This window comes from Musca vetustissima, unplaced genomic scaffold (genome assembly GCF_032173495.1).
Source record: "Musca vetustissima isolate MV318-11 ecotype Yass unplaced genomic scaffold, APGP_CSIRO_Mvet_v1 utg2750, whole genome shotgun sequence".
NCBI classification, from domain to species: Eukaryota; Metazoa; Arthropoda; class Insecta; order Diptera; family Muscidae; genus Musca; species Musca vetustissima.
The window spans coordinates 90143-116331 of record NW_026884925.1 but is presented as its reverse complement, the minus strand read 5'-3'; the positions used below and the strand labels follow the sequence as shown (position 1 = coordinate 116331).

At 35.1% G+C, this 26189-nt stretch overlaps 1 protein-coding gene across 1 annotated transcript; it reads right to left on the bottom strand.

Annotated features, from left to right (window-relative positions):
- Nucleotides 1-340: 340 nt before the first annotated feature.
- LOC133332000 (glutamic acid-rich protein-like) lies at nt 341-23370 on the bottom strand. Its single transcript, XM_061540385.1, has 8 exons — nt 22302-23370; nt 11228-11351; nt 8159-8248; nt 7836-8097; nt 7259-7747; nt 901-1151; nt 611-827; nt 341-550 (listed from the first exon to the last, which is right to left on the bottom strand). Exons 1-8 carry the CDS (start codon nt 23368-23370, stop codon nt 350-352), a joined length of 2703 nt encoding a protein of 900 aa, XP_061396369.1. The 3' UTR covers nt 341-349.
- Nucleotides 23371-26189: the final 2819 nt, after the last annotated feature.

Genomic DNA, 26189 nt, shown 5'->3' with positions numbered 1-26189 from the left:
TAATTTGTCGCGTTGTGTGTGTGTATGTTAACATCGCCAAACTGTCTTAATTTTATTTAAATTTCATTTTATTTTGATTAAATACATTTTACAAAAAAATAAATAAAAGAAAAGGAAACAATAAAAAAGGCACAAAACCACAAATTAAAGGTAAGAATTAAATTCTTAAAAATGTATTTTTCTTTATTATTATTATTAAAAAACAATTAATTATGTTTTATTGTTGTTGTCGTTTGTTTTTTGTTAAATTGTAATATTATTATTAAATTTTGTGTAGTGTGTGTTTCTGCGTGTATTATGTGTTTTTGTTTGTTTGTGTTGTTATAAGGAAGGTGGAGGACAGGTGTATTTAAAAACCTAAATCGGCTAGAACAGCATCCAGTTCGCTTTGTAGATTGGATGCCTTGGAACGGACTTGATGTATTTCATCTTGTAAATTATCAACGTTGGCCTGCAACAAAACATTACATTTCTTCATGGCATTCAGACGGCTTTCGTGTTTCTTGAGACGTGGTTCCAAATTGTCCTTCTTGGCTTGGTTGGTGGCATCCTGTTAACACAGAAAAAATGTTACTAGATACTTTAATAAAACGAGAGCTTTCGATCTTACCTCTGCCTCTGATTCACTTTCTGTTTCATTTTCACTCTCCTCCGATTCAGATTCTTCGGATTCCTCTTCGGTCTCTTCCTCCGATTCATCTTCACTTTCTTCCTTATCTTCGGCCTCGTCCTTTTCTTCATCATCATCAAGATCCATATCTTCTTTCATGGATGCAGCCATTTTGTGTACTTCCTTTTCCAATTTCTTGAACTTTTTCTTTTCTTCCCTGAAAAAAAAGATAGGGAATTGGAAAAAATATTAAAGGAGGACATTACAAATAGGGTTTTGTTTTATCTAACTTGAGTATGACATGATTCTTTTTCATCGCCTCCTTTAATGCTGCCTTTTCTTTGCGTGCCGCCTCCTGTTTCACTTTGACCTTGGTGAGTTTACTGCGCAATGCCTTAACTTCTTTGTTGAGACGTCGTTCACGTCGGGCAATCTTCTTTTCTTCGGGCTCATCGGGATCACTTTCACTTTCTGGCTCAAATTCAGGTGGACTGTCCAAGCCATTAAGGGCATCGCTAGGCCGTCTAGAATCATAGCCGCCCTGTCATTGGAGAAATTGTAATATTAGAAATAATCTCATATTTTAGCATACTATAAGATAGGCATTTAGGCAGGATAATGCGAGATCAAAGCGGGGTAAGTATTTATGTATGTAAAAAATGAAATATTGTAATATTTAAAATTATAAAATAAAATAAAAATTATTTTTTATTTTCTAGGGATTTTATGGGAAGCTTAATGATCAAGGTATATTTTTGTGAGTGGGATTTATATCCATGCTGTTAAGAGGAATGATATAAAATTATGGTGTTAGAAGAATAGGAACATTAAAAAATATAATATTTGAAAAAGGACTCCGAAGAATACCCTTCATCAAAAAAATCGAATCACTACTATATCCCTTCACAAGAATAGTCCAGCAGTTCAATTCAGTTAGTCCACCAAATTTAACTCCAAATGGATTGAAGATAATATCCCCAACGAAATGTCGACAGGAATTTGATACTTATTATAATATAACATTTCGGTGTTGGTATTAGAGGATCCCACCCGTTTTTGATTACATCGATATAATTTAGTCACACTTTCCCCTACGGGAAGCAGAGCTAAAAGCTATCGGACATGCCCACAGTTCGTGGACAGTGGCAAGCCCAATACAATTCATTATCAGTCACAAAATCTGCGGTATTTTGAGAGAGTCTTGGAGATAATGAGCGAGTGCATATGACCCCATGATTGTTGAGGTGGAACTGGCGCTCATTAAATTACCAACCTATATAATACTTAGGTTATTTCTAAATTAAAGTGTTCCTCTAAGTTTGGGATGTTAGGCGATCTCGTAACTTTCAGTGTTCTACGTTTTTCAGTCAGCGTACCAACTGCATCCAAATAGGTATATGATGGTCAATTTCAAATCCTCGCTTAAATTCATGATCTATGGGTAAAACTGACCACAATGGAAGATGGACTATACAAAGTGATAATTGACTTCCTGATCGATATAATTCCGAACATATTCACTAAGATGACTTAACTGATGCCTAAGATTGGAATAAGGTCGATGGCTATAGGATTCAGATGTGTTACGTGTCAAGGTTGTACATTCCTAACCACTTTACGTTTCTAATTATGCTGTAGATTAGAGCAGGTTCGGTTGTTGAGAAGAAGCTAAGACTCGGTAGAAAATGAGCACCCACTAGTCTGTCCCGCCTGTAAGCCAGGTCTGGGCAGTGACACAGGAGATGCTCAATTGTCTCCGTCTCCTCCTCGTCAACGCAGAGTCTACAGTAGTCAATTGCATCAAGATCCCATTTACTAGTAAAAGCCTGATATTGTAGTTACCAGTAATGATTCCTGTCATTACTCTTATTTAAGCTTTGCTCAGGTTCAACAGTGAGTTCGTTCTTTTGGTAGACAGAGTCGGTCAAATGGATCTTGACACGATGCACCTAGGTTCGTTGGGCCAAAGTTCATAGGCTCTTTCGTTGAAGAATGCCTTAATGTTATGGTAAAAATGACATATGGGTGGTTTGGTTGAGTCATCAGTTGCTAGATTTGTGGATTGAGATCCTCGTGTAGCTAGTTCGTCCGCTCTTTCATTACCCAAGATGTCACTATAGAAGAAACAGGAGGAACTGGCAATATACATAGAGTCATAATAATAATCTAATTAACATAGTAGCGTATTCAGAGGTCCGAAAGGAAAACTTTTAACAGAAGCACACCGCATGGAGGAGTACTCTATTGTAGCTCCTCGTCATAAATGTGTTGCTGTTGAAGTTCGATCATACTAAAATAAAGGCTGTAGCTGTATGACGATTATTCAATCCAATTAATTTATTCAATGTACATATATGGTAAAGTTTATGAACCATATCTGATATAAAAAAAAAAATAAATAAAAAATATAATAAAGTGTTCTTGAGGCCAACCCTACGAAGGCAGAATTGGTACTCTTCACTAAGAAACGTAAAATCTCAAAATTTCCTATTGAATGAGGTGGCTTTTGGACTCTAATGAAATACCTCGGAATATCCATCAACGACAAATAATTATGAAAGAGGATTGAAGAGGTCTTATCCACGTTACTCGTACAAGTGTTTATCAAACGTGCAGGTCATTGATTGGCTTTAATCTACTTTGTACGTATTTTTTAGTTAAGTTCCAAGCAACAAGATTTGCTCTGAAGCTCAACGAAACAAGCCTCACACTCAGATAGGTCAGAGTGCATGGAAATTGAGATATTGTGGATAATGATACCCACGTTAATGATGCCCACCAACCTCGACTCCAAGAATTTCAACATGATAATTCCAAAAAGGGAATCCTTTACAAGTGGCTCTCTACCTTTAACTGGTCTGTATAGATGACAACAAGATGTGCTCTCAAGCTCAAAGAAACGAAATCGTGGCGAACCTCGTACACAGACAGTCCACAGTGAAGAGAAATCGAAATCAAAGAAATACCGTGTAGCGAAACTCGCATATAGGACATGTCAGTAGTTTTAACATGATTTGAAATCGATATATTCTGGATAATGATAGCCACTTTAGTGACTACATATGCCACCTGCATCGACTTCAAGAATTTCAAAATAACAATTCCAAGCAGGAAATCCTGGAAAATCCTGCCTCTCTAACTTTAGCTGGTCTTTGAATATAGATGGCTCCAGTATGGATGAATGATTTTGCATTACATCAAAAGGTGTATCCACCTTTCCCATCCCTTAACAGGTCATATATAGATAGAATCCCGTTAGGTGGTATTCTGTAGATAGAAGCCACATCTGGAGAGGCCTATTATAGGTAAATTCTCATCTATAGCGATATCTTGGTGATGGACATCTACCTACATGATATCGATAAAGTAGCATAATATAGAAAAGAGGGGTCTTATATAGACGGAGTCTCTCTAACCAGCCGTTCTATACTTTTCTCCATCAGATCCTCTATACATTGAAGCTCCTTAAGATTATTAATAGAATGTAGGTCTTAAGGGTGTTATTTAGAAGAATGACCCCTTAAGTGGTATCTAAACCATACTTCTGTAGTGAGAAGTTTCTTAGGGAGATCTTCCATGGGTAGAAGGCACTTTAATGAGTATTCTATAGAAGAAGGCCGTATAAAGGATGTTCCACGTAAATACATACATATCGCTCATTTGCTGCAAGATCGGCATAAATAAAAATCGTCGTTTTTGAGTTAATGTGTTGTGTAAAAAAAATCACAACTTAAAACGCATTTTCTGCAAAATAGATTTTTTGATTTATGCCAAATGAGCGATATGTCTTCCATAGAGAGGATATAAAGCTCATATGAAGAGGTCTTCATTAGATGTTTAGAAGGGCTTCTATAAACATAATCCTCTCTATAGCATTCTTTATAGTATGGAACTACTTATAAAGTTGTCCTCTATTAAAAAAAACCCTATAGAGGGTTCTAAAGTTTCAAAACACAATTAAGGGTTATTTTCAAAATTGAAGTCCTTTGAAGGGCCTTTTTCTAAATTGAAGTCCATTAAAGAAATAAATTGAAATATAGTCAACTCTCTCGAGTGTTATGCCGGATAGTGATATACCAAATCGTTGTTTTGTGGAAGAAATTCATCCATTTTGTGTCTATCCATTTATATAACCTCCATTATAAAGGATTGTAAATTAATTTTGTCAATCCGCTTACACGTCGAAATAATCATTGAGACCTCTTAAGACCTCTTTCGAGTCGAGTTTAATGATCAAAGTGAAAGGGAAAGCCAGAGCGCGAACCAACACACCCACTAATATGCGTCTCGCCTTTGGTTAAGTGGCTCATCATCCTTATTGGGCTATGTGGCTTTGTTTTAGCCATGTAAAATTAATACACACGCACACCTACAATTACATGGTATACACATGGTTTTTGTGCATCCGTCCTTGTTTTGGCATAGCCCCAAAATATAATGCTATCCCCTACTATTCGGTATTTATTTGATTTGGATCACGTTTTTCAAGCGAATTGTCTGTAATTTGATATTTTGGGTTTTCTTTGCACAGCAAAACTGCCTACCAAAAATATCCAGACAAGTTTCAAGATAGCCTCCATGTAACCGTACCCCCAATATTTGCAAATTTTGGAGATATTGGACAAGTTTTCCAACCGATTTGGCTGCAATATTGTTATTGTGTTGCAATCACCCTAACAGCAAATATCAATGTTGACCCAAGTTTCGTGGCAGTCCTCATATAACGGTGCCATTTCACGTTTTCAGCCAAGTTGTCTGTCATTTTATATTTTTGATTTTATTGGGTTCACTAGCAAAAATGATCAATATCGGTCCCTTTTTGGTTTCCGAAATGTTTTTCAAACGCCACTCGTCATTTTCGGTATGTTCGGAGTCTTATCACAACTTGAGTGTCTTTGTTTTGGTATTTCTATTTTCCTTCTGGAAACCCCGAACGATTTTAGGTATTTTTAATACCCGCCTCATGTAGGGGAGGGTATTCAAAATTCAGCCCTGCCGACTTATTTTTATTATCACTAAGTAGGGGAGAGGGGGGCACCTTTGAACGTGGGGCACCTTTGAACAGCGCTCATAAAATCTTGGTTTAATATTTTTCCGACCCGCAACCACATTTTTGTATATGGCAATCTTGTTCTCTATATGCGTAAACCACTTTGGTTTGCTTTTTCAGTTGTCGAAAAATTGTGCATGGGTGACCATGTTTTCTCAGTGTCATTGTAAACTTTTATTCATTTGGTTGTAAGGGCGCAGAAAGAATTCTGTGATAGTTTTCTTTCGTCAAACAAATTTTTTGCATTCCAACAATCATTTCAAACATAACTAATGTAATTTCTTTCATATATATTTATTACAAAAAAAGTTATTTTAAATTTCCGTAAAATGCCATGGGTGGGGCACCTTTGAACATGCCCTTTAAATTCGAGTAAAAAGCGGAGTTTTTAACTTTTGGCTTCGATTTCTCAAAATTTCAAATGGGCTAATAAGATTACGAAATTAACTGTATTTTTCACCATATTAATTTTTGTTTTTAAGTCATTTTATGTTTTAATAACTTTTGATCTAATTTTTTTAAATTTTGAACATTTTTTATATATTTTTTAATGAATTAATGCATTTCTGATATGTATTAATAAAATACATACATATTTAAACATAAATACTGTAAAAAACCATGTCGTTCACAAATATCAACCCCACAAATATGCCCCCCTGGGGGGGGCAGTTTTGAACACTTTGAGTTCGTTCATTAAAACAGTAATAAAATATATTTATCAAGCTTATAGTGTGTCATATGTATATTCATTTTAAAGGTTACATATGTACCTATTAGTTAAAATTTATAAGAAACCAAAAATTATAAAATAAAAAATTTTATAAGGCTTGAAAGCAAAAAGTGTTCAAAGGTGCCCCCCTCTCCCCTATATAAACTTCTAATCACAAGTCAGTCGTCCGTCATATGGATATATAAATAATTACTACTATAAACTATATAACATTTTATTTAAATAATGATAATAAAATTTTTAGTTAATATGATAGAGGCTCTCTCTTTAGAATTCCTTGGTTAAAGGATTCTCCACTTTTAGTGTGTAATACTGTTTTCCTAATGAGAGATCATCACCAGGTGGATGTAGAGCATAAAGTGTATCCTTCAATCTAAAATTTGGGGAGGAAGTAAGGATGATGTGTATTTATGTGTGTACAAATATAGATTAATGAAATTTGCAGTAAAATGAATTAAAAACTTGTCAATAATATGACCACAAATATCTTCATTTTGGACAAAAAAGGAGTAGTGGGTTTTAAAGGGATTGACTTTAATACAAATCGAATTTATTCTTTCGATATTACTCCTTGAATGCCCTCCCATGTTTGATTTTGTTAAATTTCACTTTTTATTTGTGTTCTTTTTTTTTGTTAAATACCTTATGTATACCATTATGATTACAATATGCATGAGCTTCATAATCATTTTCATCATAAGCATAATAATAATCATTTTGTGCTGTGATATTATAATGGCAGCGGGGGCATGTACCCTAGGAATAAAGCATAAACAAGCATTTCGAATTAATTGCAGCAAGCAGCAGAAACGGCGAATTTTGTTATGCTCAAATTCCCATTCCAAAATCTCCTCCTCTCTCTTACCTGTAATGCTTGTGCCAATTTCCTTTCCAATGCTTGTATTTGTCGTTTCTGCTCCTCAATTTCACTCTTGGCCTGATCCAGCAATTCGCTCGTCTCCAAATACTTACTTTCCAAATCTTTAGATGTTTTCTTTGATTCTTCGGCTTCTTTTTTCAACGAATTAACATAGGCCTCCTCTGAGGCTGGTGTTGTTTCCATTGTGGCCACAATGATTCTTGAACCATATTCCAAGGTCTTTTCACGTGATTTCTCACGTTCCAATTCCGCTTCGAGGGTGGCAATTTTGGCTAATAATTTCTTATTTTCACGTTCTTGAGCCTCACGATTACGCAGCTCAAGGGCCAACATTTGTTTGGTACTTTGTAGATCATCACGAATCTTATCGATGTCATCCAATTCATCGCCGCTGGAACCGTCCAATAAAGCAGAGACAATACTACCGGCTCGTGATAAATTGCTGCCGGCAATAGAGGCAGCACCATCGGTGGCCTGGGAATGAAAATAACATTTTCGTATAAATTTCAGTTAGACACCACCCATCACCCCGACAACTTACATCAGCCGTTGCTGCCGCCGCCGCCGTTCCACCAGCAGCATTTGCCAACATATTAATTTTCGACTGAGACTTTTGCAATTGTTCCTCAATGGTCATTTGTCGCCGGAATTTGCGCAAGCCCTCAATAAACGGTTTACTACGATCATTGGTCTGTGTTGGCTTTAATCGTACACCCGATTGAATTTGTTGCAGCAATTTGTTGTGGGAATTTTCCTTTTCTGTTTCGTAGATGAATTTATTGTCCACCTTTGTCATGGATTTGCATGTAAGTATGGGTTGAGATCTAAGTGAAAGGATGAGATATTAACATGGCTTTCTTTTCTTTATTTCAGTTTAGAACATACCTATCATTGCATTCGACATGTCGAAGTTTTCTACCACTTTCTACCTCTTTCATCATTTCGGACCAATCGGGACGATGTCTTGGCCGTTTTCTATTGAAGGAAAGACATACAATTTTTTGGGAAAATTATATGGATAAGTTTGATGTTTTAGATAAATCAATTAAATAATGTAGATAATTTATCTGCGTTGGATGTATCCACATAGATAAATGATTTAATCGTAGGTATATCATCTATGTAATTTAGATAGGGTACATAGGGAAACACCTTGCCTATGAATTCTCCCAGACCATTCAGTTCTAATATAAAAATTCTCTGTTTATTTGGTTCGTGTATAAAAACTTCCCAACCCTTGCCTAAAAAGACTCCCTTACCCTTTAGTTTATTTGAATAGACTCTTTTAGCTTGGTCATAAAGACTCGCTGAGTTTCATTTCATCAGAAAATGCGCCCAAAGCTTTAGTCGGTCTATAACGACTTACTGAGCTTAAGTTCGTCTATAAAGACTTCCTGAGGTTTAGCATGCCAATAAGTACTTCCTGAGATTCAGAATGTGTATCCGTTCCCTGAGTTTCAGCTCGTCTTTAAAGACTTTCTGAGTAAATACCCTCTAAGCTGGTCTATTAAAATATTCTGACCTTCAGTTCTTCTATAATGACCCAATACGCTTCAGCTGGTCCATAAAGATTTTCTGAGCCAGAGTTCGCTTACAAAGACTTTCTAAGCTTAACTCATCTCTAAAAACCCCTTGATCTTCAGATGGTCGATAAAGGCTTACAGAGCTGCAGCTCGTCTATAAAACTCCCTGAGTTTAATCTGGTCTATTAAGGCTAGCTGAGCTTCAGTTCGTCGGCAAAGATATCCTGAGCTTCAGTATGTTTCTAAATACTACCCAATACTCTTTACCTTGTCCATAAATAGTTGCTAAGCTTCAGTTGGTCAATATAGACTTTCTGAGGCTGAGCTCGCTTAAGAAGACTTTCTGAGCCTGGACTCGCTTAAAAAGACTTTCTGAGTTTAACTCTCCTCTAAAGACTCCCTTATCTTCAGATAGATCTTTAAAGGCTGCTAGAGTTGCAGCTCGTATATAAAAACTCTCTGAGTTTGATATGGTTCATTAAGGCTTCCCGAGACTTCAGCTCATCGGCAAAGATGTCCTGAGCTTCAGTACGTCTCTAAAAACTACCCAATACTCTTCACCTTGTCCATAAATACTTGCTTCGGTTGGTCCATAAAGACTTTTTGAGCCTGAGATCGCCTAAGAAGACTTTGTGAGCCTGAGCTCGCTTAAAAAATTACTGAGCTTTAGCTCTTCTCTAAAGACCCCCTGTTCTTCAGATGGTCTTTAAAGGCTTTTAGAGCTGCAGCTCGTCTATAAAAACACCCTGAGTTTAATCTGGTCTATTAATGATTCCTGAGGTTTAGGTCATCTGCAAAGATATACTGAGCTTCAGTACGTCTCCAAAAACTGCCTGATCAGCCTGATATTTTATAAAGCATTTTGAGCTTCAGTTTATAAATACTCCCTTTAGCTCCTCTTCGTCTAGAGAGACCGTGTTCAGCCCATCTATAGGGAGTCTCTAAGACTCGCCTTTAAAGATTCCCATCAGTTGGTCTATAGAGACCGTTTTCAGGTCGTGTATAGATTCTCCCTTCAGTTCGTTTGGAAAGACTTCCTGAGCTTCAGGACGTTTAAAAAGACTTCTTACAAAAAACGCCAAAAACTGCATGAGTCGCAGATCTTCTATAAAATTTTTTGAGCTTCAGCTCGTTTATAAATACTCCCTTTAGTTCCACTTCGTCTAGAGAGACTGTGTTCAGCCCATCTATATTGAGTCTCTAAGTCTCGTCTTTAAAGATTCCCATCAGTTGGTCTATAGAGACCGTCTTCAGGTCGTGTATAAAGACTCCCTTCAGTCTGTTTATAGAGACTTTCTGAGCTTCAGGACGTTGAAAAATTTTTACAGCTGTCCTATATAGGCTTCATTTAGCTCGTCTACAAAGACTCCCCTTACTGCTCATTTTTGAAAGACTCCCTCCTAAGCTCGTCAATGAAAGGCTCACTCTTCACCTTGCCTATCAAAGACTACCTCTTTAGTTCGCCTAACAACGACTCCCTCTTCAGTTCGCCTATCAAAGACCCCCTTTTCAGTTCGTCTATGAAAGACTCCCCTCAGCCGTTTTATGGAGGTTCCCTTCAGCTCTATAAAGACTCCTTTGTAGCTCGTCTATGAAATACTCCTTCCTCAGTTACTCTATGAAAGCCTCCCTTTAGTTCTTCTATCAAAGACTACCTCTTCAGCTCCTCCAGGAGAGGCTTCCTTCAGCTCGTCTAGTAAAGACTCCTCTCAACTCTTTTATAGAGGCTCCCTTTAGTTCGTCTATTGAGGTCCCCTTCCCCTTGTATATAGAGATTCCTTTCAGTTGGTCTATGAAATACTACCTCATCAGCTCTTCTATGAAAGACTGTCTCTTAAGTTCGCCTATCAAAGACTTCCTCCTCGGCTCATCTATGAAAGACTAACTCATCAGCTCGTTTATGAAAGACTCCCTCTTCATATCAAAGACTCCCCCGTCAGGTCGCCTATCAAAGACTCCGTCTTCAGTTCACCTATCAAAGTCTCCCTTTTAAGCTATAGGGGCTCCCATCAGTTCTATTTTCCTTTTCTTGTGTATAGAGACTCGGTTCAGCTCGCCTATGATCTACTACCTCTACAGCTCGTCTATGGAAGTCTCCCACTTCAGCTCTTCTGCTACTTCAGTTCGTCTATGAAAAGACTTTCTTCAGTCTATGAATGCTCCTCTCAGCTCGGCTATAAAGAATCTCTCTTAAGCTCGTCCATGAAAAAAACTTGTTCTTCAGCTAAAGGACTGCTTTCAGTTCTTCTATAGATATGTTCACCTTATGTTGTCACTTTTTCCATTAAGTTTTCATTATACTATAACAATGTCCTTGTGGCCCTCTATAATGACTCCAGCCCCTAATCCTCTCTGTTGGTATTTAATCGCAAGGTTTCTTTGTTATATTGTTTTCATATCTTAAATTTTCAAAAAAAAAAAAAAAACTTACTTCAGTTTCTCCAATGCCTGTTTCTGAGCTTCAGTCAACTTCTTCTCACCAGGTGCTCCCAATGGTGGCGGTGGTGGTGGAGGAGCCTTGGGCACCAGCGATGGCAATGGTGGTGGAGCAGGAACTGTTTTTAAAAACAGAAAAAAATTAAATATTATTAATCAATCAATAGCGATTATGGTGGTAGAAATCAATGCTCGGCTGCAGCAGCGATTATGATGTTCGATTCAAAAATATATACAAGTCGGTGAACCGTTTGTCTATTCGAACACCATTGAAATGGATGAAATTGTTGTGATTGACAAAATTTGAAGACGTTCGCTGGCTTATTATATACAAAAGACGCTTCTTATATATTATATATAATACAGCAAAAATTCGCTTATATACATACAGCGTTAATTGGAGGTACAAAAAAAAAAGAAGAAATCATTTTCATAATTTAAAAATCAAAAATGCCAAAATACCACAAAATAAGAAGAAAATAAAATGGAAAAATTCATCCTCTTTGTATTTGTCATCACCATCGCCATCATCATTTCATTTTCGGTTGCATTTCTTACGTTTTTTTTTTGCATTGATATTTGGCTGCGTAGTAGTTGCATCAACGAAATTTCGTATATTTGCATACTTTTACAAAGCTTATTTTCGAAATAGTAAATATTTATTTGTTATGGATTATTGTAAATATTATTTGTTATTTGAAATTTTATTTTCAAGGAAGTGTGTATTTAAGAAAGATGCTAATTGTTATTGTTTGGTTATGCGGAATGAAAATGTTAGGTTATAATGCTGTCGGGTTATCCAAAATGTGAAACAAAGATATAAATAGTTGAAACAAATTGGAAAATATAATTACGAATAGTATTTAATATGGTTATAATGGCTATAAAAATTCTTCCCGAATAGAAACATTGTCAAATAGACTTAAATGGACATAACCTATAAAAAATAACATCACAAAGTTTAAGTAATATTTAAAAATGTATGAAAAAGGCCCTTATTATTACTGTCTCACCACGGAAGGTTAGGGAGTAATAATAAATTTATTAAAACGGATATAACACCCAATTATAACCTATACACAACTGGAACAAATACCACAAGGTGACTAAAATGTACTACATAACCTATAAAAGAAGATTCCATTGGCATATGAAAAATAGAAGAAGAGGCATGCAGTCTTCAGCGGTAATCAAATTAAAAAAATCTTCAAAAAGAACAATCCTTATTATTATTTATTTTTTTCAGATAGAGGCTACTTTCATATGCTATAGCACCGTGGGATTCTTGAGCTATACTTTTTTTGGAAAGCCATTCAGATCAGACTTCATTAGAAGAACTCAACTCAAAACCATAAGGAAAATAGTCAGACGCCGACGACTATATGATACCCTTCACCACTATGGGTATATTAAACATATGCATCCTAACAGACGTATTTATATTTGGAGCCCAATTAACACGAAGTCGGTCGAATATATATATGGGCTATGTGTGTACTTCTACAAAATGCAATTAAGTCATTCCATGCTCAAATTTGTACGATGTGCTAAATTTCATGTCAATCTGACAAACATGAGGAGTTTGGTGCACCATTTATTTAAAATCGGACGAAAATATATATGTAAGCTATATCCAAATATGAACCGATTTCAACGAAACTTGTCGCAGGTTAGGTTATACTAATTTCAGTACGTTTTGTTCCGTTTTGTTTTGGACATATTTTGGGAGATACATTAAAATCTGAACCCTTTTTACCTAAACCTGACAAACCTTAAACTATACTAACTTCTGTACGAAGAACAAAATTTTGTGCCAATCGGCCGAACTTAGCGTCCTTGCTGCACCATTTACCTAAAATCGGATATAGGAGCTATATCTAAATCTGAACCGATTTCAATAAAAGTTGGCACACGTTGGGCTATACTTACTTCAGAACGTTGTGCGACATTTCGTGCCAATTGCACCATTTGCTAAAAATCGGATGAAAATATATATGATAGCTATATCTAAATCTGAACCGATTTTCACGAAACTTAACACACATCATTCTAGACTTAATTCAGTAAGCCATGCCAAATTTCGTGAAAATCGAAAGATAGATAGGGACTTTACATTAAATCGAACGAAAATATATATATGAACCGATTTTTTCCAATTTCAATAAGGTTTGTCCTTGGGCCAAATAAACGAGATGTGTCGAATGTCATCCAATTCGGATCATGAATGCGTCCTATACTTTGTTTATAATTTCACATAGACGGACAAAAGGAAATGCATAAATCGACTCAGAAAGTGATTCTATGTATATTCTCAAAAGGAACCATGTGTTTATCCCGTTTCCTTTTGCCTGTTACAAACATATACACAAAGACATAGACCCTGTACCGCAGTGTGGACTTCTTTGTGTTAATAGAGAAGTATTCAGACCTGTAAGAATGCCACCATGAGAACTGCTATAGAGTGCCTCCTCATGACACTGGTGGACCATCTATATATCGAAATAAAGATTTTTTACCTATATCGGATAGGAATACGATTTTGCTGTGTTTCTTAGTAATCAATTCTAACCACCATATTATGGATGGCAATCCACCCATTAGTTGCCGACACGTTAAATGAATACGGAATGAATTCTGTCCTTGGAGTACACGCTTCAACCTTTAAAGACATCTCGCAGTTATGTTTATAACTATGTTTTTTTAGAATGCCTATCCGAAAATTATACGGCGGAATACGGCAACAGTATGCTATTCTTCTTAGTTATTATCGACAAATGAAGAGAACGTCTGGGTTCTATCTGACAGGTCTAAATCGATACATTATGGGCCAGAAAATACATATTTTAATTGTCATATATAGCCTTCCTAGACCTTTGTGATTACAACGTATTCATAATTATTGAAATACCTGGATACCTATACAAAATAAAAAAATTAAGGGATACAATACAAGCATCCGATTGTTATATGATCGTACGTACTCTGGAGTGTTTTCTTAAGTAGTCTATGTCCTATGGAATTAAAAAACTTTAATAGTCTTGTACGAGTTCGTCCAAATATATAAATATGTACTCCGATCTAGAATATATTAAAAAATTATTTTAATATTATTTGTTCGACCTGCAGATCGTTATAACCATATTAAGCATTAATATTTAAATTATTATTATTTGTTTTCAATTTTGGATAACTTAATATTAAAGAATATTAGTATAGATTTTTTTCTGTCCAATCTAATTTTATACGAATTATTTTATTAGTACGCCGATTTGTGGTTGTTTCAATGAAAAAGTTTTTTTCTACAAACTACAAATATTTTTTTTATCTTTTATTGTTGTAAATCATATACATACCAGAAAATATTCCAACATATTTTTCATAGTTAAACAATTTATATTTAAATAGGTTAGAGGTGAAATTGTGTGCTTAATGGGTCGATATAAGCATGACTTTAATTCTGAAAACTAATTAAAATTTGACATTCTGACAAAAGAAATAGTTATAGTATGAAGATGGAATGTATAAAATAAACTCGTATATCAATTTTTTTCACAAAAATATTCTGGTTAGGCCTATTATTTATGTTGGCGTCTATAGATAGAAGGATATTGGCGTATTCTGCTTGTAAAAAATCTTCTAAAGATATCAGTCTATATTCCCTATGAATAGATACTAATATTTTATATAGACATTTAAGAGGGTTTACGTAGATCGAAAACCTTGTAAATCGGCTTTATAATATGCAATAAACATAGATTTTAAAAAGAAGTATTTGAAAATTTCTTGGTCTTGAGTTCATTTTCCAGTAAATAAATCTGATTGTTTAAGGTAGTTTAATAAATCGCGGTGGAGTTTCAACGCTTAATTATATGAGGAACTACACTTTGAAGGCGGCAATTTTTTTTTATAACCTCCATCCATACAGTATATACATCCTTGATCAGTATATGATTCTAAGACGATTTAGACACGTCCGTTCGTCACCAGGCTTTGATTTTTTTAAGCCCGCTATCTACAGAATGATACAATTTTATACTAAGACTAGCATATGCCCGCTACCTATTTAAAAACCGACCATAATTGAAATTTTAATATACCATTTAGTACCTATATTCTCTTATATAAAATTTCCAAATTTCAAATATAGGTTCACCCAAATCCAAATTTAATACCAGTTATTATACATTAATTTAATTTCCATAACTACCTTCCTTTACAATCATAAGTATGAATTTTTAAAACTTCCCACATACCCCATCTTAATTCCAAATTTCAGGATACCACCTCTATCAGTTTACTCTTAATCCAAATTGTATAAAATTTAGTACCACTTAGGTCACATAACTACAAATTTCCATTATTACCTACATCATACAATCCAATTCCAGATCTATCGGTCTACTAAATCCAAATTTAGTACCATTTAGTACACATTTATAGAAATTTCCAACATTTGATACAAACCCCAATCCTATACCCCAACAGTGATCCTAACTCCGAATTTTAGGATTCCAGCTCTATTGGTTCACCCAAAATTCATATGATACCATATTTAGTACACATAAGTACGAATTTCCCAAACTACCAACCTACCTACACTCCAACAGTAATCTTATTTCCAAATTTCAGTTCTCCAGCAGTAATCCTAACTCCAAAAATTTTAGATTTTCATCTCTATTGGTTCATCCAAAGTTCAAATGGTACCAAATTTAGTACACATTAGTACGAATTTCCCAAACTACCAACATACCTCAATCCTACACTCTAACAGTAATCTTATTTCCAAATTTCAGTGCTCCAGCTCTATTGGTTCACCCAAATCCAAATTGTGCAAAATATAGTACCATTTAGTACTTTTCGTACACATAAATAAAAATTTCTAAAACTACCTACATATCGCTATTTTACACTCCGACGGTAATATTAATTTTAATCAGCTCCAGCTCCATCCGTTTCTCAAAATTCAAATTGTACCAAATTTAGTACAGTTTAGTACTTTTCGTATACATGAGTACACGCTTCCAAAACCACCTACCTTATATCGACCCTACTTCTCAACCATAATTCTCATTCCAAATTTCATGTTTTTAGCTCTATCCATACACATGCTGCGTAATTGTTCCAAATTTAGTACATTTTAGTACTTTTCGGATACTGTTAGTTCGAATTTTCAAAAAAAAACCTTCGCCACATCTATTCTACAATACATCAGTGACCCTCATTTCAAATTTCTAGATCTACCGATTCGCCAAATACAAATGGTTCCACATATACATGTACCACCAAATATCGGTGTTTGCAATATTTTAGCCACATCGGTATAGATCCAGGGTTAGTTATTTATTAGGTTGGCAAACCTTTATCGAAATGGTATTCTTTCGAAACAAATTGGTACATGAGGAAATTATTTACTGTAGTTGTTATATTTCATCCTCAAATTGCCTACATTACTCATTTTTGTCTGGAGTTTATATACACCTCTCTGTTTTATTCCACCAGCGGAAGTACATTGTTCTAACATGCCCTCTTTGGGATCAAAGTTTATTACGGGGACAATGAGGCTTTGTGTTCGAGAAATATACAGGATATTGCCAATTGTCGTAAATTTCTCGTTTCTAAAGCTTCGGTCAGTTACGCAGGCCGGTTACCTAGACTATCCACCCCTTAAAAGCCCACGTCCTTAATTCTCACCGGTATAAATAATTCAAGCAATGATTAATTGGAGGTCAATGAACTATAAAGTATGACAACATACAAAAATACAGCATAATTTATTGGATATTAGCCAAAGGGAGTCTGCATTCACTATCGAAACCCAGAGACCATTTCATCCCTACACATATGGCCAGATATACAAATATAGGCAATTTTTTAATTATTCCTCTTTAATTATTTTACATTTTCAACTTTGAATACGGTCATTGATCTCAATATTCCAGCACCTTTTTTTAATTGAAAATTCCATGAAATTTTTCATTACAATCGATTAATTTGGCCTTTAAAATTCAAAACAACAACAAAAACAACGTGTAAATATTTAAAATAAAATTTAATTTATTTTTTTGTGTTTTTGTTGCTGTTAACCGCCGACTATGAAACTCCCCACCATAGCTGCGAGAGAATGTGAATTTTTCATTTTTCCACTTTTTTGTTTTGTTGTTGTTATTGTTGCAGAAAAATTTAAATGAAGTGTGAATTTATATGGGGCAATATTGAATGTGGTGTGGCGAGAAAGGATGAATTTGTTTTTTTTTTTTGCGTTTTTAACATTTCAGGAATTTGTTCTTTTTTTGTTTTCTATGAAAAAAATGGACAGGGCGAATGGAAAAAAATGTAATTGTGTATGTACAAATAACACTTTTTATACAGCTAGAATGAAAAATTAAAAAAGAAAACAAATACAACAAAAAAGTAGCAACAAGAGATTTGCATGACCCAATTAAACACGGCATATCGAGTTGAATTGCTTCTTGTTGTTGTTATTCGTTTTTTTGTTCATTTGAACCATTTTTTTTTGTTGTGCTTAGAGCTGGTGGCAGATCAATAATTGATAACATCTGTTCTCGATTTACACAGAGGTCATAAGTAAAAAAACAATACACACACAGAAAACTATGCGATTTTTCTTTAAAAATGTTGTGGGGGAGGTAGATTTTCCTCCCTCTGTTCGATTTTTCTTTTAAGGGAAGCAGTAGGAGGTGGGCGTCGTTTTTTAAAAGATAACAACCATCAAATCGTAAATGTTTTTTGTATTATTATTTTATATATTTACATACAGTGAAGGTCAAAACATTTTGCGGAATTAGATTTGTAATTTTAAATTTTTTGAAGGTATTGTTCGGTGCTTTATGAATTTTATATATTTTTATATAATCACATACATGTGAATCCTACCATATAAGTGACGTTGGGTCAAGGTCTCATTGATTAATAATTTTTATTTTCGCTGTGGGGCCCATATGTTTTTCCTCTAACCAGTACTTGAATGCCAGAATATTATCGGCATTAAAATGTATTGCATTATATTCGTAATTGAATTTGAATTTAATTTTTGCTAATTCAATAGTAGATATTGTAACCTGTTGGGGCCTATTGAAGTGAATAATTAGTAATTTGGTAGATCGAGGTTTTGATGTTGTTGTTTGATATAGTTTTGTCAAAGCCCCTACATATTATTCTTATACCCTCCACCACAATAGGTGTATACATTCTATTTATCCTCTGTTTGCAAGCTTCGAAATATTCACCTGAGACCCCATAATATATATATTAGGTTGGGGAAAAAGAAATCCACTATTTTTTTCGGCAGATGGCAGTACTAATAGATTTCTCGTAAAGAATAGATCAAACAATTTCAGATTTATGCTCGTTGGAACGGTGAAATTTCGCAGTAAAAAAATATTCTTCTGTTTTTTGTTTGGTTCATTCAGTTGTGAGTTACAGGGTGGTAAAAATGGAAGTGAAAAAGGAGAAAATACGGAACATTTCAAGTTTTTCTTTGACAAAGGCAAAAAATGCAAGCCAAGCGGCTAAAATTGTGAATGGTGTTTATGGTTCCGATACTGTAACAGTCAATTATGTGCAATTTTGGTTTCGTAGATTCCGTTCAGGAATTTTTTAAGTTAAAGATGCACATCGCACAGTTAGTCCGGTTGTCGAAAATATTGATAAAATCGGAGAAATTATCGAAGTTGACCGGAATGTTAGCAGTCGTAACATCGCCCAGGACACCGCTAGGCCGCAAACATCTACAGTGACGAATCTGCCATACAGACTGGCACCAAGCGATTATCATATTTTTCTTGCATTGCAAAATTTCTTTAATGATAACAAATTGGTATGCAAATAGAGAGCAGGACTATGAGAGAGGCATTATGAAGTTACCTTTAAAATGGGAACAAATCATACAAGAAAACGGTGCATATTTTGGCCAAATCGGGCATTCCGAAGCATGTTAAATAAAGTCCTATAGTTCATATGTATATATATCTTTGATGTGGTTTTTCATATTGGATTTTTCCTAATCAGTACTTGTATACCATAATATTACCGGCATTAAAATGCATTATATTATATTCATTGAATTTTAATATAATTTTTGATAATTAAATAGTGGATGTAGGGGCCTGTTTAAGTTTAAGCAATGATTTGCTAGATCGAGGTTTTGAAATATTGGTCCTAGAACCACCTCTACTAGCTGAGTCGATCTATGTCCATGTATGTCCGTCCATCTGTCCATTATAATTTGTAAACACGGTACAGACCACAGTTATGTACCAATCTTCAAGAAATTTTGCATGTAGGATGGGTTCTGGCCAATGAAAATCACTATAGCTTTTGGTGAAGATCGGTAAATATTTAGTGGATGAAATGAGGATCCAGGTATGGCCAAGGACAACGCCTATAGTTTTCGGTGATGATCAGATAACAATATTGGTATACAGTGGGTTTAAAAGCTTAATTTTTTGTGTTTTCTTTTTTCGAGTCGATCTATAGGCCACAATTAAAAGCCGAACATCCCAAAACAAACTACGATGAAGGGAATCAGGGCAAGTAATTAGAATGGCTGTACTGAATATTAGTAATATTTGTTGACCTCTAGGCGGTCAAGAGGGTGCAAATATCGCGAAATATTGCCCATGCTCAAAATATAGAATCACAGAAAGTTAGGTTTTCGTGGAAGTTATGAAGGATATCATATGGTCGTCCGACTATACTGCTCCGCTCACTGGTTTGATATATTTTTGGCATAGCCTCTATATATTATTTTTATATCCTCCATCATATATTTGTCACTCTGTATGCAAACCTCGAAATATTCACCTGAAAAAATATTTACCCTTTGTGGGGGAGGTACCAGAAGTAGTTGGATCTATATGTATAGTTTGGTTGAAATCTAACATTCAATTCTCCTAATATTCGATCTATAAATATTGAAACTTTTGACCATTTGTGGGTCAGGTACCAGAGGGAGTGGACCAATGGGCCCCATCTTAGGACTTGGCGGAGATAATAGGTTGTACAAAGTTTGGCTCAAATCGAATAGTCCGTTCGCATGATATTACAAAATTAATTTTCAGCAAATTTTGACCTTCGGGGTCTAAACCCAATATTTCGATGAGGCATGAGGGTATAAAAATATTAATATTCACCCTTTTTTAGGGGGAGATTTGTTACCATATACGACTACAAAATACCAAATTAGAGCGAATTCGGTTGGAAACGCGCTACGCGAACAGGTGGGCCTATATTTAATATTTATAGCGGAGAGATTTAGTACTTAATATGTACACAATGTACTAAATTTTAGCGAATTTGGTTGATAAACGCTCTCAAGGACTTAATGTACCGAAAATTGGGAGTACCATTATGTGGGAGCTACCCGAAAAAATTGACCTATATTTATAATTTTTAGTGGAAAGTTTTAGTATCCATTAAGAACGAAAAGTGTCAAACTAAAGCAAATTCGGCCGAAAATGCGCTTAAAAACCCCCAAATTACTGAAAATTTATGGTACCGTTTTATGGGGGCTACCAGAAAAGTTAGTCCCATAATTATAATTTACTAGTGATATTCCATAATAGTGACACCCTCTAATAGTCATACCCCATTTACGAAATTTCAGTGAATTTGGTGAAAAACGCGCTCAAGAACCCCAAAAGACCGAAAATTGGGGAGTACCCATATATGGGGGATATACCTAAACGTGGACCGATATAGCCCGTCTTCGAACTGATATGCCTGCAGACAAAAGACAACTCTATACAAAATTTGGCGATCTATCTCAATTCGTTTAGAGGATTGACTGTGAATGCAATCTATGCAAAACTTCGAGTCAATCGGACAGACTTGGGGAATTTGTGAACCATTTGTAGGAAATCGGACTAAACTGATGATGTTTATTCCGAGCCTGGGCAATATTTCGTGATATTTGCACCTTCTTGCCCGATTAGAGGTAAACAGCACCTTTTCCTCACACTGACATATTTTCCCCAGCAAATTTGTGTTGTGATGTTCATTTGTGGTCTATAGATCGACACGAAAATAACATAAAAAGAATTAAGTTTTCGGTCCACTTCATTCCAAAATTATTATCTGATCATCACCGAAAATTCTAGGCGTTGTCCTTGCCCATAACTGGAACCTTATGGATCAATAGGCCGAAATATATTTCCGTAATTATATTTAAATCTGAACGAACAATAGACGTCATTCTAAGCTCAATTTGGTACGTTGTGTAAAATTTCGCCCCAATCGTTTGCTATTTGGATTAAATCGGACAAAAATATATATGGACAATAAAATCTGAAACGATTTTCACAAATTTGAATAGGGTTCCTTGATTCTTGAGCCAAATAAATGTGCTGTACCAAATTTCATTTGCAAAAATAAATGGACAGACGGACGGACATTCATAAATCGACTCGGAAATTGATTTTAGGTATAACCGTTAAGTAATTATTGGTCCATCTCGTTATCCTTTCCATGTTACAAAAACATGATAATAATACGCTGTATCACAGTGTGGGGTGAGGGGTATAAATAGGGAAAAATCTTCACCAATTGAATTTGTGCTCGAGAAAAACGGGAATTATATAAAAATAGAAAAACTATTTTTAAAACTGGTGTTTGTAAAGTTCCGCAAAGCATTATTAAAAAATGATTTCAAATTAGTTATTATTTCCCTAATGTTTTGACCATCACTGTATATTAAAAATATTTTTGTTGTTATTGTTATTTTTCGCTTTTTTTAGTTAGAGGATTTGAAAGCCTTTTAATTTTAAAAATAAATAGTAGAATACTGGCGCGTAGATTAAAGCCAAAAAAATTAGATTAACCAGATTTAGACATCATTTCCAAAAAAACGAGAAAAAAAGAAAAAATTAGGAAGTTAAACGGAACAGAACAAGAAAAGAAAGAAAACATGTTATGTTGTTGCTGTTGTTGTTGTTATTGCTTGGTGGTTGCGGCATGTTTTCAAAATAAGGCCATTTTTTTGGTTTTGCTGAGTAAGAGTTTAGAAGTTGTTGAGGCATTTAAAGGGACGCAAGGAACCTTTTCACACTTACCATTTTTGATACTCGGTTCACGTTTAATCGACGGCGTCTTACGTAATGTTTTTGTTTTAAATTCGGGTTTAGGTTCCTCTTTGGGTTCCTTTAATATCTCATCGACTTTGGGTACCTTCTTGAGGACGGGCCTTATTTTTAGAATATTCTCGCTACTCTTACTGGGCAAGGGTTTCTCTTCACGTTTAACATGTCTAAGTTTTGGTTTTTCTAATTTAAAACGTAATCTACGTTCACGATCCTCTTCGGTTTCACCTTCTACGGCTTCGTCGTCGTCTTCGATTTTTTTCATTGATTTATCACGTTTGACAACAACGGGTCTAAGTTTGGGTTTCTCAATGGAGAAACGGCGTTTTAACTCACTTTCTTCTTCGTCCTTTTTGTTGGCGGCAGCGGGTGACTTTGTTGGTGTTTTTGAGGGTGTTGCGGGGGTGGTGGTAGGTTTCTTTGCAGCAGCAGTGGATGTGGTGTTGGTTTTGTTATTTGTTGTTGGAGTGGGTTTCTTATTTTTACTGGTATCCTCTTCCTCGGATTCTTCTTCTTCGGATTCCTCTTCTTCGGATTCTTCTTCCTCGGATTCCTCTTCTTCGCCGGATTCTTCTTCCTCGGTTTCTTCCTCTTCAGTTTCTTCTTCTTCTTCCTCCTCCTCTTCTTCTTCCTCGGAAGAAGATGAGGGTGGTGTTGGCTCCTTTTTCTTGGCTGCACTAACTGCTGAGGGTTTCTTTAGGGCTGAGACGGGTTCCTTTTTCACTGCAGTGATACCCGGTTTCTTTACCGCTTCCGTTACCTTGTTATTGGTTTCCAGCGGTTTTTTGGGTTCAGCATTTGTGGTGGATTTCAAATTGCTTGCGGGTTTCTTCAAAATACTGTTACTTGTTGTGGTTTTATCGGCATCCTTGCTGGCCGTGGATGCTGCAGCCGTTTCACTGGGCTTCTTCGCCCAAGGCACTGAGGTCTTATTGACGGGCTTCAGCACCGAACCACCATCCTCCTTAACCCATGGTGGACGAAATGTGGTTCTGGTGGAGGATGGTGTTGAACTTGTTGTCTTGGGGGCAACAAAGGGCATAATGTTGTCGTCGTTGGCAATCGATTCGTTTAGTTCTTGGGGTTCTTCTCTCGCTTTAGCTTCGTTTTCAGGAATTCAGAAAATATTTAATTGGGTTCTTCGTTTGTCTCACTTGAACTCACTTATAAAACATGATATTTGTTCACTTCTCGAGTCGAGTTTCGTTTTGAAATTATTTTTCTTTTATGTCGTTATTTTTTTTTCCAAAAATTTTTTTCTAAAATTTTCATTCACTATTTTTTTGTTCGAGAGACTAAAAAAAGAATTATTTTTTTATTATTTATTTTTATTGCTAATAATTATTATTTTATGATGTTCGTTTCGTTTCGTTGGCGTTAAAAATGTGATTTGTCGTTTAAATTTTTGTTTTTGGTTTTGTTGAGGACCGAAAAAAAAATGAAAATCTCTAGCAAGGAATTTTGCTTCAATACTAAACCTATGAATTGCCGAGAACAGTCGCATAAGTGTAGACATTTTCTTTGTATTTCCTTTCCCAAAGATTTTGGTCATGTTTTTGTTGTAGTTGTTGTTGCTGTTGCTTGTTTTTGGTATTTTTAGACTGGTGAATATGAAGAAAATATTAGCATCAAATATTTAGCCCACAAACACATTTCTTGGCATTCATTCGTACGACAAACAAACAACCAAACAAACAGACAGACTGATATACAAATGGACAGACAAACACTCCGACGGACGGTCAAACGAACGAGACAACAACGAATTTGTTTACTAATACCCCAATGATGATCAACACCAGCAACAAACAATATTACACACAAATACGATTTATTTTTGTGTATATATATATGTACCCCCTAATATATATATATATATATTATATATATAGAAAATTGTCTTGTATATATATTTGTGCCTAAGTGTTTTTTTTTTTCGTCATGACGTTGGCATATATCTAAATATATATTTATTTTTCATATATATAGGTAGCAGCATCAATTCCGATCCATTATACATATTTTTATACATATTCTACAAATACTAGAAACGATGCAAAACAATTGCTCATCATTTTATATTTATTTTAATTTTTTTTATTTAATTGTGGCATATCGAGAATGAAACATGCAAAGAACTAAGGTTTTTCACCTATCTAATTTGTTTTCCTTGCGAAAAAATGTATTGTATTAAAAGATTGGTTCCATATGGAAAATTTGATCAAAGGCCTTTGGGAGAATGATACAGACTCTATTTTTTGAAGAAAGTAATTATAATGAATATTTTTTATAAAGATTTTGGTTACCCACCAAGATCCCGAAACGTCACTTCTTACTATTTTAATATATTCGCATAGTTGTAACATGCTCCAACATTTATTTGAAAGGGGTTGGGCATTATTGTATATATGGGGTCTATACCCAAAGATCGATTCTCTGGTCTAAGTTTTTTCGTGAGACCTCTGGTCTAAGTTTTTTTTTATAGAAAAAAATTCGTGAGAAACGTATGGTCCAAATGTGTTCTATAGACAAAATCGTGAGACCTCTGGTTCACTAAGTTTTTTATAGAAAAACATATCGTGAGACTTCTGGTCCAATTTTTTTTTCTTAAGAAAACATCGTGAGAACTTTGGTTCAAGTTTTTTCTATAGAAAAATTCATGAGACATCTGTAGGCCTATTCTGTAACATTTAACAACATTCGATATTGTTTAATTTTCTTTTGTTATTGTAAAAACAACAAAACAAACAAATGAAATTGTTGTAAAATAAACAATGTCGAATGTTGTTAAAAAGTTACAGAATAGGCCTTCTGGTCTGGTTACAAATGTAATTTCAATCAGACACCCGTTCGAAATACATATGAAAGTTATGACTGCATCTGTACCAATTTCAACAAAACGCTACAACGTCATTCAAGCCCCAATTTGATACGTTATCCAAAACTTCGTATTAATCGATCAAACATTAGGATTTTGGTGCACCGTTTATGTAAAATAGGATCAATATACATGGGAGCTATATCGAAATCTGAACCGATTTTTCCGAAACCTACCACACATCATTCTATACTCAATTCAGTACGTTATGCCAAATTTCGTGCCAATCGAAGGATATAAAGGGACTTTGGTGCACTTTTTACCTAAAATCGGAAGAAAATATATATGGGAGCTATATCGAAATCTGAACCGATTTACCCGAAACTCACCACTGGTCATTCTAGGCTAAATTTAGTACGCTATACCAAATTTCGTGCAAATTGAAGGATATAAACGGACTTTAGTGCACCATTTATCTTAAATCGGACGAAAATATATATGGGAGCTATATCTAAATCTGAATCGATTTTCACGAAACTTAACACACATAATTCTAGACTGTGCAAAATTTCGTGCAAATCGAAAGATATATAGGGACTTTGGTGCACCATTTACCTTATATATATATGGGAGCTATATCTAAATCTGAACCGATTTTCACAAAACTTAACACACATCATTCTAGGCTTAATTCAGTACGCTGTGCCAAATTTCGTGCAAATCGAAAGATATTTAGGGACATTGGTGCACTATTTGCCTTAAATCGGACAAAAAATATATATGGGTGCTATATCGAAATCAGAACCGATTTTCATTCTAGGCCTAATATTTAGGGACTTTGGTGCACCATTTACCTTAAATCGGACGAAAATATATGTGGGAGCTATATCTAAATCTGAACCGATTTTCACGAAACTTAGCTCACACGATTTTCCCTATTTCAATGGGGTTTGTCCTTGGGCCAAATGAATGAGCTGTGCCAAATTTCATCCAATTCGGATCATAAATGCGACCTGTACTTTGTTTACAATTTAACATGGACG